Below are 15,783 nucleotides of genomic sequence, written 5' to 3' on the forward strand. Positions count from 1 at the left end.
TAGTTTTTATCATTAAGTGTGGCAATTGATGTGTATGTGTTTAGGATCCTGTTTGACTCTCCGCAAACTATGTTTCTGCCCTGTTGTACGTATTTTTGTACAGGACTGATTCAGAGATTTACGAGGATGCGGTTGAACTTCAGCAGTTCTTTATTAAAATTCGAGATGAACTTTGTAAGAACGGAGAGATTCTTCTGTCACCCGCTCTCAGCTATACCACCAAGCATCTTCACAACGATGTAGAAAAGGAAAAGAAGGAAAAGCTGCCCAAAGAAATAGAGGAGGATAAGCTCAAAAGAGAGGAAGAGAAGAGAGGTAGCTTCTTTCTTTTCATTAATTTTAAATGTATTAATTGAAAAATGTACCTATGCATATGATGTATGCTCTGCTGTTGCTGCAGCTTTGCCTACTGAAGGGGCCTTAATAGTCTAGTTGTCCAGCAAGGGTCTAGTATTTTAAAGTTGTTAGAGATTTATTTTATTTTGATCCTTATCAACCAGGCCAGATGGCTTTTAAGAAGGAGATTTAGGTAGATATTAACCTATGTAAACTCTTTAATCGGAGCACATTGGGGTACCAGTAGTCTTATTTCAAGGATATTATAAAAGAAAACAATAGTTTTTTACTATAGCTTTCTGCTGATAATAAACTTAATGACTGTTCCAATTGACTTTTGGTCATTTCCTTTTTGACAAATACTGATTTCTTGATGTGCTGATGGAGTTGTCTGTGATCATACTTCTAACACTGCTAAAGAAATGGTATTTAAGTAAGCCTGTTGTGTTTCTTACTTGGCTACTGTGAGTGTGAAGAGGAATGGGCTTGCACTATCTTGTAGAGCAAGAAACCTACTGTGAAGGTACTTTGTGTTTCATAGCTCCTGGCCATTACTGTCCATATAATCATTATGGAGTATGTCTAAGGGGATGAATAAAGCTCTCTGATTGCCCCTTTCCACATATGGGAGCAGAGCTGTTAGCTCTTTGTCCTTGAATTGTCTTTCTAACGTGGTTCATCTTCCCACATAGCACTGATGTCAGCAGCAGTAAAATCTGGTTGCTCCAACCAGGCTCAGTATTATAAAGGGACAACAGCTGTGATGCCCTTCTTCTGTCTTCCTTTGAGAGCTAAAAACCTCAAAGAAAGCAAACCATGTCTTTCTGAAGGCTTCTGAGCTCAGTGCTGTCATTGAGTTCCTCTTCACTTACTGGGAGGGCTCAGTAAAATTCAAGTGAAGAAGGGAAACCCAACCTTCAGCAGCACCGGTAGCAGAAAGGCTAGCAGCACAAAACACACTTAAACCCTTCCTTCACGATGGAAGTCAGCGATAGAGGGATGCATCAGGTATTATGTGTTTCTGCATATGGCACTTCTGCACTCAGCAAAGGGTGAGGGTGTTCGTATCAGTAATCTTGGCTAACGTGGAAATGTGGCACTGCTAACATCTATTTTTCCCTTCTTGAAATAAGAAGCTGAAAAGAGTGAAGATTCTTCTGGATCAGCTGGGCTGTCAAGCTTGCATCGGACCTACAGCCAGGATTGCAGCTTCAAGAACAGCATGTACCATGTAGGAGATTATGTGTACGTTGAGCCTGCTGAAGCCAACTTGCAACCTCACATAGTCTGTATTGAGAGGCTGTGGGAAGATTCAGCTGGTAAGGATGCCTTTGCTATAGGAAAACAATGTTCAAAACTTCCAATTGTAGCTTTTGTTGTGTAGATGTTATTTTATTTGCAGAATTATGTGTGGACTGGTGAGTATTTTTCTTCTTTCTGAGTTGCTTTGTTCCACAATAGAGGAACTCAATTTGTTCCACAAATATGAAGTTCTTGGATCAGCACAGGTTTTTTTGTTGTTCATCTCCACCTATTCTTAAATCGTAAGCATCCCAGAGAACAGGCTCTTCTAAGTGGGCTGGGCTCCTTGAAATTTAAGCGCAGAAGAACACATGGAGTTTTTCTGTGCTGAGAAATCTGAAACAAAGTTGGGCACATTTAACTGCATATGTTCCACAGAACAACTCTGTTTCAGAACTTGCCATTGTTAAATTTTAGAAATGAGCCGAATCTTACATTCCTAGGCAAATCAAGCCATGTCAAGTACTATTTTGTTTTTTCTCATCAGTGATGCCTTCTGTTTGCAGCAGGTACTTCTCTTAAGTGTAAGGAAGGCTAGAGAGATGTCAGGAGTATCAGATAAGCATGGTGCATTCTCAGCAATCCTGGAAACTACAGTTGCTGAGAGCTACATTGGGATACAGTGGAATGTACCATTTTGGTGGCACTTTTTTTTAAAGGGGTGGAACAGATGTGTTACAAGGACAGGTTAAAAGGACCATGACTCTTAAATTTCAAGAGAAGTGCAAGGCAGGATATAATTAAGGTTTGCAAAATCATGAAGTGGGTAGATAAGGTGAATGCAGAAATACTGTTCGACAAATCCAGCAGTACTAGAGTTGGAGGGCACACACTGACGCTAATAAATCAGATTAAAACATGTGAAAGTGTTTGGCTTTTTAATGTAGTGGGTGGTGACCCTCGTGACTTCCCCAGGAGCTTGTGGAGGCAAGATTACATCAGCAGGTTCAAAAATGGGCAAGACAAGTCCATGTACAACAGGTCTAAACCAAATAATAAAGGGAATAACCAGCAAATAACAGCCAGATAAAGAGAATAGCTCTATAACACCCCTAATGCAATGACTGTAGAAGGAGTGAAATGAGTTACAGAGAGTGGCCAAGATCAAATGCATTCTCCAGATAGCCTGTCCTGCTCACTCAGTTGGATGCAGTGTATTTGGGTAGATGGACCATTGGCCAGTTGGACATTTCTTATGTTTGTTTGTCTGTGATGGAGAAAGTGAATAGTACTTTTTCTTCTGGTTCAGTCTACAGATTACAGGTTTTCTTTGATTTAGAAAAATAGTACATATTTGTAACTTCTTTATAACTCATTGTTAACAATTTGATTTGTCACAGCATAACGCAGAAGAAATAGTTCTTAAAAAACATAAAACCAGTTATCCAAGGTTCTTCAAATAATCAGGTGATTGTTGTGTAGACTTTGAAGCCATTTCAAGGCCTGAAAGTCAAGATTTATAAATAAGAACTGATTCCTCCTTTATTTTGCTGAGTCAGGTTTTACTGGGGAAAAAACAATTAGTGGGCTTTTTAAGCAATCTGAAACAGTTAAAGAATCTTATCCTGTTTTAAATCAGTTTACTCTCATTATAAATGACTACATGGCTATTTGATTAATCAGTCAGTCTGTAGTTGTTTTTTTTCTTGCTCATGCACTAGAGAATATGCCATTTTGCATTTTTTTTCTTTTTCTTTCTCCCTTCTCATTTTTGTATCTTTTTTTTTTAAAGGAGAGAAATGGCTCTATGGCTGTTGGTTTTATCGACCAAATGAAACGTTTCATCTTGCAACACGAAAATTCTTGGAGAAAGAAGTTTTTAAAAGTGACTATTACAATAAAGTTCCTGTTAGCAAAATTTTAGGCAAATGTGTGGTCATGTTTGTCAAGGTGAGAGACTATTCAGTCTAATTTGTTAAGCAAGTAACACATTCCCTTCTATTTTCTTGAAGAGCTGTAGGGATTCTAACATAGAGACATTCTACTAATACTTAAATAAAATAGGAGTTGTTCCTGTGTACTGTTTGTATTCTTCATTTGTTTCATGAGATAAATAGTTCACCCAAGTGATGGTGTTTCCTTGTGCTTGTTGGTTTGTAGAATCATACGCTTATTAGATAATTAGCTAACTGATTTTTCAAAGCATGTGGTAGAGAAATTGCAGGTAACTTCTTAAAGGTTCCCATAAAAGCATGTAGATTTAGGTTTGGCAGAGGGAGACTTGAATGGCTTGGTAAGAGGATGAAGTCTTTCGTCTCTGTCTCAGGTTTGATTCCACAACATCCTTGTGCAGAGGATTTTTGGCTTGTTTGCAACATACCTATCTCAGCCAGTTTTCTGAAGGTAGTGTGTTTGTATGAACAACATGCTACAGCTGCTGAGGTATCACGATCACATATCAATGAGCATGGAGCTTAATTTCCCCCCTCCCCAAACTTGGTGATTGTGTCCTCTTTCCAAGTTAAAGCTCAGAAATCTTGTAAAGGTAGTTTTAGGCTGCAGATCTTGTACTTGTTAATGTACCGTTTTGGTAAATGAATAAAACCTAATTTTTCTCACGTGACAACCTGTATTGAATTTAGCCTCCTCTTTAAGGGTGGGATTTCTTGTTGTTTGCTTTTAATTTTTAGTATAACTTGGATGTCAAACTGGAAGAAAAGAACTCATTAGAAAGCCTTTACTAGTCTAAAAGCATGTCTGATAGAAACGTAAAAAACCAACCAAACAAAAAAACCAACAGGAAGCATGAGAGGGAGTTCACTGTGTGTCTGTGGGGGCTGTGTGTGTGTTGCTGAAATATTTCATATTTTTTCTTCAATCTGCAGGAATATTTTAAACTGTGTCCTGAAAACTTCAGAGATGAGGATGTCTATGTCTGTGAGTCACGTTATTCTGCGAAGACAAAATCTTTTAAAAAGATTAAACTGTGGACTATGCCTGTAAGCTCTGTAAGATTTGTCCCACGAGACGTGCCCCTGCCTGTGGTCCGTGTTGCTTCTGTGTTTGCTAATACAGACAAAGTAGATGAGGAGAAACACACTGAAACATTGGAGGACAGCAAGGTGGGAGAAAGTATCCTTCATCTTGAAAAGGTATGTAAGATAACAAGTGGAACATCAATTATGTTTGACAGGTAAAGAATGACAAAATATGAGCCCTCATGACTTTGGTTTCACAGCATCCAGACACAATAAAATATAAATAAATGTAATGTTTCTGTTATAAATTATGTTATACACATTTGTAAAGAAATACAAACAAAATATAAATAGACTAAACAGAAAATAAACTGTGTACATATTTGCTAGATTCTACAAATGCTTTCTTGTGATCATGTGAAGGGGTTGGCTGGGTTTTTTACCACTTCAGAAAAGAAAATTACACTTTTAATGTAAAGCTTGCCTTAATCCTAAAGAATCAGTAGAACTAAATGTCTAGTTTTAGTTCACGGCAATGCTGAAATGCTTTATTATGTAGTATTTCAGTAAAATAGTAATTAAGCAGCAGTAAGCAATACGTAATATTCTGTTGTTTGTGACCTGTTTATGGTTGATAACTGAGCGGTTTATTGTCAAAATGCTTAAGAATATTTCTATCCAACATACTGGGTAAAATGGTTTATTTTATTGTATTTAGAGTCATAAAAGAAATAAATTTAAATAAATGTATTAAATTCAATTAAATGTATTAAATTGAATTAAATTTATCTAAAATAAATTTAGAACCATAAAAAAAATAAACTGAGAGTTATAAAATAAATCCACATTACATTGAGTTCTCTAACAGAACCTCAGAACAGAATACCCAGCACACTCATTGTCAGCTTTAATCAGACACTTATTGTATATTGCTGTATTTATTCACATCATGACAAAAGAAGGAATTATTTCTGCCAAGAGGATGAAAACTTGTAGGGTCTTTTCCTTCCACAGCTTGGGGAGATAGCCCGTGTTTTCATTGGTTTTCTGAAATCCTAGACTAAAAGATCAAATGAGGCACAATGTGGGTTTTGACTAAAAAGAAAGAAATCAAATAGGGCAAGTGGTATGAATTTGCAAGCAATGCATGGAGTGTTCATATTATTGTATACGAGAGTTAAATCATTCAATTTCTGTGTATGTTAACTTGGCCATATACTCAGTTCTTGCCTCTTACGCGTGTTATTGTCCTTTAAAACAAACCATCAAAACAAGCTGACAAGGCTTGGCTTGGCCAGTTAACTTTGAAGAAGTAGAACAAAAAAGGACCTGTAAATTACTGTTCTGGCAAAATTACAGCTTTGTGGAATAGGAAAGCTTGCGACGTACATGGAGGGTATCTTTGGCTTTGCTATTTCATTTTTAAATTTCAAGGCCCCTCACTTTGGCATGTACAGCTCTGTTTAGTGTTTACCTATTGTTGGTAACATAAAAATAGAGCAAAGTCTTTTCCTTGCACCTGGCATCTTTTTATTTATGTGTTTGGTTTTTCTTCTTTCACAAGTTCCTAAATGCATACTCTTCTGCAGGACAAAGAAGATGTTCCTGTAGAAATGTCCAATGGAGAACCTGGTTGCCATTACTTTGAACAGCTCTGCTACAATGATATGTGGCTTAAGGTTGGGGACTGTGTCTTCATAAAATCACATGGGTTAGTGCGACCTCGAGTAGGAAGGTGAGTGCAACTTCTTTATTTGCAGTTTATGTCTATAAAAATAACTTGGACAAAAGACGGGCTCGTTGCAAAGGGTATAAAAGAGGATGGGGGGAAAAAAAAAATCTTCTGAATGAAGCAAATGTTACAAGCTCTTAATAGATTGAGGTAGAAGTTTAGCCACCTAATAAAAAGGTGATGCAGTTGTACAGTTGGAGCAGGCTGTTCTTCTGTACTCGTTTTTTGCTGACAGCCTTCCTGAACAACCTAGTGCATCCAGCTGTCTCATTTAGGATGGATGGCCCTTCGTTTTGTCAGTGGTTTGGTTTTCTTTCCAGAATTGAAAAGATGTGGGTGCGAGATGGAGCTGCATATTTCTTTGGTCCAATCTTTATACATCCTGAAGAAACTGAACATGAACCAACTAAAATGTTCTATAAGAAGGAAGTGTTTTTGAGTAACTTGGAGGAGACCTGTCCGATGACTTGCATTTTGGGTAATTGTTAACAACTTTAAATCCAATGGACGCTCTTTTTCTTTTCCTATAGAATCTGAAGTGATTTATAGCTACGTGTAGGTTTGATTCCAAGTATGTTTTTTTCATCTTGAGTGGGGGAGGAGAGATTATTCAGTCCATTTCTAACATGCATTCCTGATTTTGGGACCTGTAGTGAGAATTTTCGCTATAAGGAAGCTTTCTTACAATAAGGGAATTACATGTATGATATCAAAGTGAACGTTGTTTGCAGCCAGAGAACATAAAACTCCATTATTCTCACTTATTAATGTAATTATTCCAGTATGTGTTACCTGGAAAGTTGGTCCAGAAGGAGGTTGAAATTTGGTTTGTTGCATAAGATGCTGACTATGTACTTGGTTTGTAGTAATGATGCTGTGCTAAATATAGTTAACTGACTAGTGGTCATGGGGTTTTGTTATTTTGCAGGTTTTCTCATTCTTTAAAAAAACCCAAAAGCTGCATTAAGTTTGTGTAGGTTTCTTGTGAGTGGCATTATTTAATAGGGATATCGATTGGTGTATTTTCTGTAGTTTTACCAAATACTGGGAATCTTCCAGACTTACGAGACTGGCAAAAACTTGAGTCTCCACACTTTTTGTAAAATGTCTGCAAGCGTGGCTGCGGTCTTACCCAACTCTTTCATTTCTGCAGGAAAGTGTGTGGTTCTGTCATTCAAAGACTTCCTCTCCTGCAGACCAACAGAAATCTCTGAAAATGATGTTTTTCTTTGTGAGAGCCGCTACAATGAAAGCGACAAACAAATGAAGAAATTCAAAGGGCTGAAGAGGTTTTCACTCTCTGCAAAAGTTGTAGATGATGAAATATACTATTTCAGGTAAAAATATGATGGGAATGAGGGGGGTCACCTGCGCACTCTTCTGTATCATGGTGGACTGACTCTGGTTGGCAGCTAAGCCCACACCTAGCCACTTGCTTGCTCCACCACAGCAGGATGGGGGAGAGAATGGGAAGGGCAAAAGGGAAAAAAACCTCCTGGGTCAAGATAAAGGCAATTTAATAATTGAAGCAAAGCTGCACACGCAAACAAAGCAGAATAAGGATTCACTACTTTCCATTGGCAGGCAGATGCTTTGCCATTTCCTGGAAAGCAGGGCCTCAGCATGCGTAATGGTTACTTGGAAAGAAACACCATAATCCTGAAAGTCCCCTCTTTCTCTTCCCTTCTCCCAGCTTTTATTGCTGAGCACAATGTCATACGGTATGGAATATCCCTTTGGTCAGTTTGGCTTAGCTGTCCTGGTTGTCTCCCCTCCCAACTCATTGTCCACCCCCAGCCTGCTTGCTGCAGGGGCAGAGTGGGAAAAAGAAAAGGCCTTGACCTTTGACAGTGAACCAACACTGTTCAGCAGTTAACTACAACATCAATGTGTTATCAACACTGTTGTGATCACAAATCCAAAATACAGCACCATACGGGCTACTATGCAGAAAATTAACTCCATCCCAGCCAGACACAGTACATATGTAAAAGTCATAGTTGTAGGAGAAGGTGAATTTTGACTAATCACACTTTTGGGAATAAGTCCAGATAACATCAGTCTTTTCATAGTCTTAATACCAGTGGACATTTTCCTTTTCTTCTCCTGACTTTAGGAAAAGTCGTTACATTATCAGATTAGTATTTTAATGACATCCAAGAGAATTTACCAAAGTCCTCATTATGGGTTACAAATAGCTTTCCAGTTGGTGAAGATTGGTATTAATAAAAATATTAAGTTCTAACAGGTAAAATGTAAAATCTGAGGAAGGTGTGGTGTTAATTGCCTTCTATTGCAGGAGTGAAGTATTTGCTGCATTGAAATCCCCTTCTAACTTAGAAAAAGTTAAAAAATAATTTAAAAAAATCCTTGAAACAAGTGACTGAAATGAAACACTGGCCATAGACACTGAATGATTTCTGCTGTGTTCTGAAAGGAAGCACAGGCACATCTGGAGTCACCATTGTTTCCATGTTGTTCAAAGATAAAGGAAGAAAAGTTGGTTTTCTCTTCAAAAAATATATGCTATCTCTTGTAAAGTATGAGTGTATTCTTACCCATTTTTTGTCTTCCTCCTTCACCTTTCAGAAAACCCATAGTTCCTCAGAAGGAACCATCTCCACTACTGGAAAAGAAGATTCAGCAGCTAGAAGCAAAATTTGCTGAGTTGGAAGGAGGTGATGAGGACATGGAAGAGATGGGAGAAGAGGAAGGTGATATGACTGAAACACCTTCTATGCCTCAGCTTCAGACCCCGTTAGCTAGTGAATTGGATATAATGCCTTATACTCCGCCACAGGTGAGGATCTTCCTTGAGAAACCTTTAAACCTTTATATTCCACGTTCTTTCCCCAACCCAAATAAACAAAGAAACAGTAACATTTTATCGTATACACAGGAGAGATTTATACTTCAGTTTGTGAGTCTGTGGAATAAATTAACGCGGTACAGTTTTGGCATATCCAATATGATATCCAGGTGATATCTAAGTACGTTAAAATATTTTTAAAGGAAATCATTCAGTTGAGGAAAATCTAGGGTACATTTTTATATGGTATGCTAACATTATTTCTAATTAGTAGGTTTTCTATGATGCTTGTTCAGAAATATCAGATCCTTGTATTAAATATAAAGTTGGGATTTAAGGGTTTAATTGTAATTCTTGATTTACCTAATGCACATTTTTAAGCTTCTCCTTACATTTTGAAAAAAGCTAGCATTTTGGGTGTTACAGTTTTGCTACTTTATTAGAAAATGCTGTACATCATCCTCAAAGGAAAAAGAATAACCACTTTTTTAGCATTGAGTTACCATTCTTACTTGGAAATAAGAACTTGTTAAAAGAAGAATTCTGTGTCCTAGAAGCTTTAGTATTAATTTGCTGATAAATGGATAGGAAGTAAAAGAGGAATTGTGTGTGGTCATATGCCACTTGAATGCAACATGAATCATTGCAGCTGCTTAAATGGGGGACTTATGATCCCCTTCCCTCTCTTGCTGTGTTTCTTACACAAGTCCTGGTATTTATGTAACTGAATACTGAAGCAGGGTAAGGAACTGCTTTAACTAGAAATTAACCTAACAAAAAAAGTTTGTTTGCAACTGGATTAAACCCTTTATCTGTCTCATTACGTTGACACATCCAAGCTAATGCTAGCATTAAAGAGGCAATGGGAATGACCTGCTGGGAACAGGAAGGAGTTTCAGACACATTTGTAACCAGCAATATGGATTTCTGCTGGGTTACATTGACTGTGAAGTGACAACCTCATTGGTAGGTGAAGAAAGGATGTGACCCCTGGATAGAAATAACTGTCTTTGGATGTCATGAAGAAGAGTTGATGAAATTGAAAGCTTTAGCTTGGTTTGATTGTGATTTTTGCCATGTGGGCAGACCACTAAATGCATTTTCCTGTGCAAGGTTGTCTTGCTGCTATTGTTTTAATGTGCTGAATTTCATAAGTAGCATGAAAACTCTTGCAGAGTGTTACAAATAGAAAGCATGTTACCACCATTAACCACCTAATGTAACACTTTAGGAAGGGCAAGGTTACTTTTTATAAATCAAAATATTACCATTGTTAAGCATGGCAGCTGCAAGCAGTTTAAATAGAGATCATTGGACATTAAAGATGTCCTCAAACTGCCTTCTGCATCATTCACTGTCTTTTGATCGCTTTTGCTTTCTGTCTTCCTACATAGCTGTGTTTTGTTCAGATTCCCTTGAAAAGTTTTATTTAAATACTAATATAAAATATCTCTTTAAAAAGCCAGCTTGACAGTTGCATTATTTTTTAATTTTTTTCAATTGTTTGTAATGGGACAGTCTTGCAGAGCTTTCAGGAGAACTAGTGAGAAGTAAGGCTCAGTGGATATATCCAACATGTGTGTATATACCTTTAGACAGATGTGAACTCTGAAGTCTAGAACTTGAAGTGAAAAAAAAAAACAAACCAAAAAAACCCCCCAAAACCCCAACAAATAAGGAAAGCTGAAAAGGATCAATAGCAATGTATGCTAAGAAGTGAATGATGATACACAAGTGCCCTGGCATATTCCTCAAGCTGCTGATTTGGAAAGAACAGGCATGTTGTGTCTGAGCTGGCATTCAGAGCACAATTTAACTGGTGGAGAGGTAACTAACATATAGGACAGAAATAAACTTTCTTCTTCAGATAATCTGTTCTATTTATGTCCCAAATGAAAAGTGTCTTTTTAAACACAGCTCCTAGGTAAAAAGCATGTGTTTGCTTCATGTTCTCTTAAATGTATGGAATTTTATTTAACAACTATTAAACCCCAGAACTTTTAAACTTTTTTTTTTCTCCTGATAACAAAGAAACTCTTACTACGTCTAAGGGTAAAAGGAGTCAAGACAAGTAAATACATGGTATTGTGGAGCTTGACAGATAGGTGGATGATGCTCTCCTGCTGTAATTTGCTGTGAATCAAGTCAAACCTAAAAAAGAAAAAGATGTGCAAGTTCATTTTTTGCTTCAGCAGTGTGGCTGAGAAAAGGAATAAAACGTGTCCTGGTTTTTTTCTTCTCTTAATACATTTAAAACTGAATATGCAGTTACCCAACTCAAATAGAAAAGATTCTGTTCATTTAGAAATGGTTATATCGGAGATGTAAAAGAATGGAGAATACAAGAACCAAATTCAGAATTCTTACAGTTTCTCAAAGTCCTGTTTGCCCTGCCAAACTGATGGGTAGGCTTTTACATTAGATTACTGTTATCGAAAACTGTTGCAAACACTGTAGAGGCAAAACCAGCTGATAAACTTGTAGCTATCTAAGTGCAGATGTCTAAGAGGCCACATATATCATTAGATTTTCCTGTTTCTGAATTGAGAACTCTGCATCTGTTAGTGTGGGCTTGCCTGAAAAGCCATTATGAGTTGTATGTGCCCTGTGTGTCATCCCAAAACCTGTATGGACTTTTCTTCACTTCCTCCATCTTAGAGACAAACCTAGAAGACTTCCTCCCAAAAGGACAAGTGTTGTCTTTAGGTTCATAACGAAAACATTAAGGGTGGATTGCCATTTGAAAATTAATACAGTGAAGTTTGAAGTAACATACAAGTATGCCTCAGTTTATCCAGTGCCTGGCTTAAATTGATGAGCAGGACTTTTTAGGCATCTTGGTATTGCTGGAGCTTTGTTTTTAGCTGAGAGAAGAGTATTGAACTGCAGGATCAAAATGGCAAGTAGAAGGAGTCTTACGGATGCACGCACACTCAAACCCAATGGGTGTTAAAAGTCACATTTATTCTTCAGTAGAAAAGTTAGAACTCCAGTAACAGTAGTGAACTACAGGCTCAGTGATGTAAGGGGAATTAGTACTACACAGCTGACTTAAGAATCCTTAAGATTCAAAAATGATGACTCAAAACATGCATATCACTCACCTAAAAGCTGAGGGCTCTCTCCCTTGAGGGGTTACCTTGGGCGGTGCCCCGACCCAAGGGGGAGTCCCCGACTGCAGACCTGCTGCTCCACAGAGGACTGATTCCCACATGTCCTCTGGCAGGACCCCATTTATACCCTTGTTGAATCTGATCTGTGGTCATTTTAATCCCTGTTGGCCAAGAAGGTCACCTCAGTGTACCTGGGACGTCTTGATCGGCCAGTTCAAATTTCAGCCTGCAGCCTCCAGGGTTTAGGTTTTTTTAGCTCTTCTCCCTGCCTGGAGTTAGTAAAGTGGCCAGAATTTCAGGATAGGAAGAAAACAGTTGTGTATATTTTTCTTTCCTTTTTTTCCCCACCAGGTATTTGGAAAGAATTACACTTTTCAAGATGGGAGAAATTCGTAATGTTCAGGATTATGAGAAGGGCCTTTTGAGGGTTTTGGTATGATGATACATTTGTGGGCCTTGGTGATCAGAGTATGGGTGAATTATGGTCCCCTGTGACAAATATAGATGGAAGGAGTCTTCAAAAAGGGGGTTCCAGCTGTGGTGTCTCAGTGGTTGTCAGAATAGGTTAAATTTTTTGATGTCTGGAAACATCAAGGAGCTCTCAACGGGAGCATCCATGGTGGGAAAATCAAAGGAGCAGAATTTTTGTTATCCATTGTCGTGGTTTAACCCCAGCCAGAAACTAAGCACCACGCAGCCACTCACTCACTTCCCTCACAGTGGGATGGGGGAGAGAATTGGAAGGGTAAAAGTGAGAAAACTCCTGGGCTGAGATAAAGACAGTTTAACAGGTAAAGCAAAAGTTGCGGATGCAAGCGTAGCAAAACAAGGAATTCATTCACCATGTCCCACGGCAGGCAGGCATTCAGCCATCATCAGGAAAGCAGGGCTCCATCGCGCATAACCATTACTTGGGAAGACAAAACACCATAACTCCCAATGTCCCCCCTTCTTCTTCCCCCAGCAGAGCATGATGTCATATGGTCTAGAATATTGCTTTGGTCAGTTGGGGTCAGCTGTCCCAGCTGTGTCCCCTCCCAACTCCTTGTGCCCCCCGCCGCCTGCTCGCTGGTGGGGTGGGGTGAGAAGCAAAAAAGGCCTTGACTCTGTGTGAGCACTGCTCAGCAGTAACTAAAATATCTCTGCATTATCAACACTGTTTTCAGCACAAATCCAAAACATAGCCCCATGCTAGCAACTATGAAGAAAATTAACTCTATCCCAGCCAAAACCAGCACATCCATCAACATAAGAATGTGATGTGAACCTGTTGTGCAGGTAAACAGTGATCAGTAAAACTGGGCTTTGGGTTTTTCAGGGAGAAATGCCTACTTATGTAATGAAAGGTGAACACTAGAGAGAAGGGGAAGTCTGGCAGGCAAAATAGAGAGTATTTAGGGATGAGAAGAGTGGAAGGTAGAGCCGGGGGAGTAGGGGTTGCAAAGGCCAAGGATGAAATGGGGAAGCATTTCCCTAATATGTGCAATGGTAAATAAAATGTTTTACTCAACTTGTGTTGGCAATATTTCTGAACAGCATAATGGATGAAATCTGTGACATAACACAATTACTTTTATTCTCTTCTGGCCTTCCAGAGAGTCACTTATTTGCTACTCAGCCTCCTTAGTCCTCTCGTTCAGTTTGAAATCATTTTAGCTAATAGTAAGCATTTTGTGTTGTCTTGCAGAGAATTTTTTGAAGCCTCAATTATAAAGGTGGTATTATGTGTGGAAGGGTTGAAAAGCATCAGAATATTGTGGGGGTTTTTTTTGTTTGCCTATGTACTTTTCATAAGTGTGTGCGTATGCTCTTGTCATGCATCACTAGATGCAGTCTCTCTTTAGGGGCTCTAAGGCTGGATGGTCCTTGTGCAAATATGTTCAAGAGAAATACGGGAATATTTTAAAATACTGTTTCTTACAGCTTTGAATTTTGTATGTCGAGAAGCTTCTCTTTTGTACACTTGTGGTCATAACTGCTTTTTCTCACAGTCCACTCCCAAGTCTGTTAAGGGCAGCACCAAGAAGGAGGGATCAAAAAGGAAGATCAACATGAGTGGGTACATCTTATTTAGCAGCGAGATGAGAGCTGTGATTAAAGCTCAGCACCCAGACTACTCCTTTGGAGAGCTCAGCAGGCTTGTAGGAACTGAATGGAGAAACTTGGAAGCAACAAAGAAAGCAGAATATGAAGGTAAATAAAAACTAAGATGCTAAACTCTTTTCTGCTTTTTTTTCTTTATCAACACGTTCACTACTGTTATTCAGATGACAGGTTTAATAAAAGAAGATATTTATGTTTGTGTTCTGGACGTACCTTAAAGAGAAGTTCATATTGAGAGATGACTGAAGAGGAGCAAAGCGAATGTTTAAGTTATGTAGTGCACAACTGATAATTTAAATGTCTTTGCCACAAATAACCAAATGAACAAAGACCAAGAAAATGGGGACAAAATTGGGAAGCCCCTGGGCTGGAAGTCAGTTGGAAAAATGGTTTGTGAAAGTTTCCTTAAAGGAGGACTTGGGGGGGGAATTTTGGACAAGAAGCTCTTCAGAGCTGTAGTGGGCAGGTAAGAAGGCTTACAGCGGAGCGGGAAAAAGTTCTTTGATTAACAGTACTTAGTGTCCTAAAAAACTTTGGGAGAATAAAATCAAGGATACAGAATCTGTTATGATACTGTAAATATGCCCTGTTGTTCAGTCACAGTATTAATCAACTGTTGTAACTGATTTTGTTGAGAGATTTCATATCCTGAAGTAAGCCTAGGAATATTTCATAGGCATGAGATACTTTAGACCTCTCTCCTCGTCTCTTTCTCTTCCTCTCCTCCTTGCTTTCTCTTCCTCCCCCCTGACTTTCTCTTCCCCCTGCCCCCACCCCCCCACCTCGCTCTCTCTTCCTTCCCTCCCTTCCCTTCCTTCTGATATTGGTCATTGTGTTTCAACTTTATTCAATTAAAATAAAATACAATTGGTCCTTCATAGCAGGCCCTTACCCAAGCCAAATACATTGGCTTAACATCCATAGTTACTACTCTAGTTAATAATGTGTCAACGCTTCCAATATGAAAATGATACTTTTAAGCAACTGTTGCAATTTTATTGGAAGAAAATGCTACTTTGGAAAGGAAAGTTTCAACACCCTGGAAAGTTATTGCCCAATTAAGTTATAACTTTGCTTCTTTAAAAATGAGATTTGATAGGTTTTCTGCATACTCATAACTTAAAGGCACCTTTGATCTTCAAACTAGAAGTTTGCATGCTATCACTTTCCACTCTCAGCCGCCTCAGTCCTTTCTGAATTTGCAGTAGTACCTCTTTGCAATTCTGGAGAGTGATACAGCATAACTCGCTATGTGCAAGTTTTCTTTGCAAATGCTGTGAAGGGAAATGGTAATGCTCTTTCTTTGTGAAAGTACTATGGCCTTTTTTGCTGTTGTAGTTGCCTTTTACAGCCTTCTAGGTGCACATGGTATCTTTTTATTGACAGATCCCTCCTTACAGCCTAATTCTTAAGCAGTAAGATGGCTAGCACGTCATCACTTCCTAGCTTAGAGCAGCTTGATGTCTTGCA

General features: G+C 38.5%; 1 protein-coding gene across 5 annotated transcripts in view; it reads left to right on the forward strand.

The window, feature by feature from the left end:
- Positions 1 to 15,783, forward strand: part of PBRM1 (polybromo 1) — a 65,243-nt gene that overhangs the window by 34,788 nt on the left and 14,672 nt on the right. For all 5 annotated transcript variants that reach the window (XM_010561598.1, XM_010561600.1, XM_010561603.1 and 2 more), the window contains 9 exons: positions 104 to 315; positions 1,470 to 1,655; positions 3,371 to 3,528; positions 4,464 to 4,730; positions 6,146 to 6,291; positions 6,609 to 6,766; positions 7,442 to 7,625; positions 8,878 to 9,088; positions 14,202 to 14,403. In XM_010561598.1, the coding sequence (XP_010559900.1) occupies positions 104 to 315; positions 1,470 to 1,655; positions 3,371 to 3,528; positions 4,464 to 4,730; positions 6,146 to 6,291; positions 6,609 to 6,766; positions 7,442 to 7,625; positions 8,878 to 9,088; positions 14,202 to 14,403 (1,724 nt within the window). The remainder of the gene's footprint in view (positions 1 to 103; positions 316 to 1,469; positions 1,656 to 3,370; positions 3,529 to 4,463; positions 4,731 to 6,145; positions 6,292 to 6,608; positions 6,767 to 7,441; positions 7,626 to 8,877; positions 9,089 to 14,201; positions 14,404 to 15,783) is intronic.

The sequence above is a fragment of the Haliaeetus leucocephalus genome, unplaced genomic scaffold (assembly GCF_000737465.1).
Source record: "Haliaeetus leucocephalus isolate CR32 unplaced genomic scaffold, Haliaeetus_leucocephalus-4.0 Scaffold148, whole genome shotgun sequence".
In the NCBI taxonomy this organism is placed as follows: Eukaryota; Metazoa; Chordata; class Aves; order Accipitriformes; family Accipitridae; genus Haliaeetus; species Haliaeetus leucocephalus.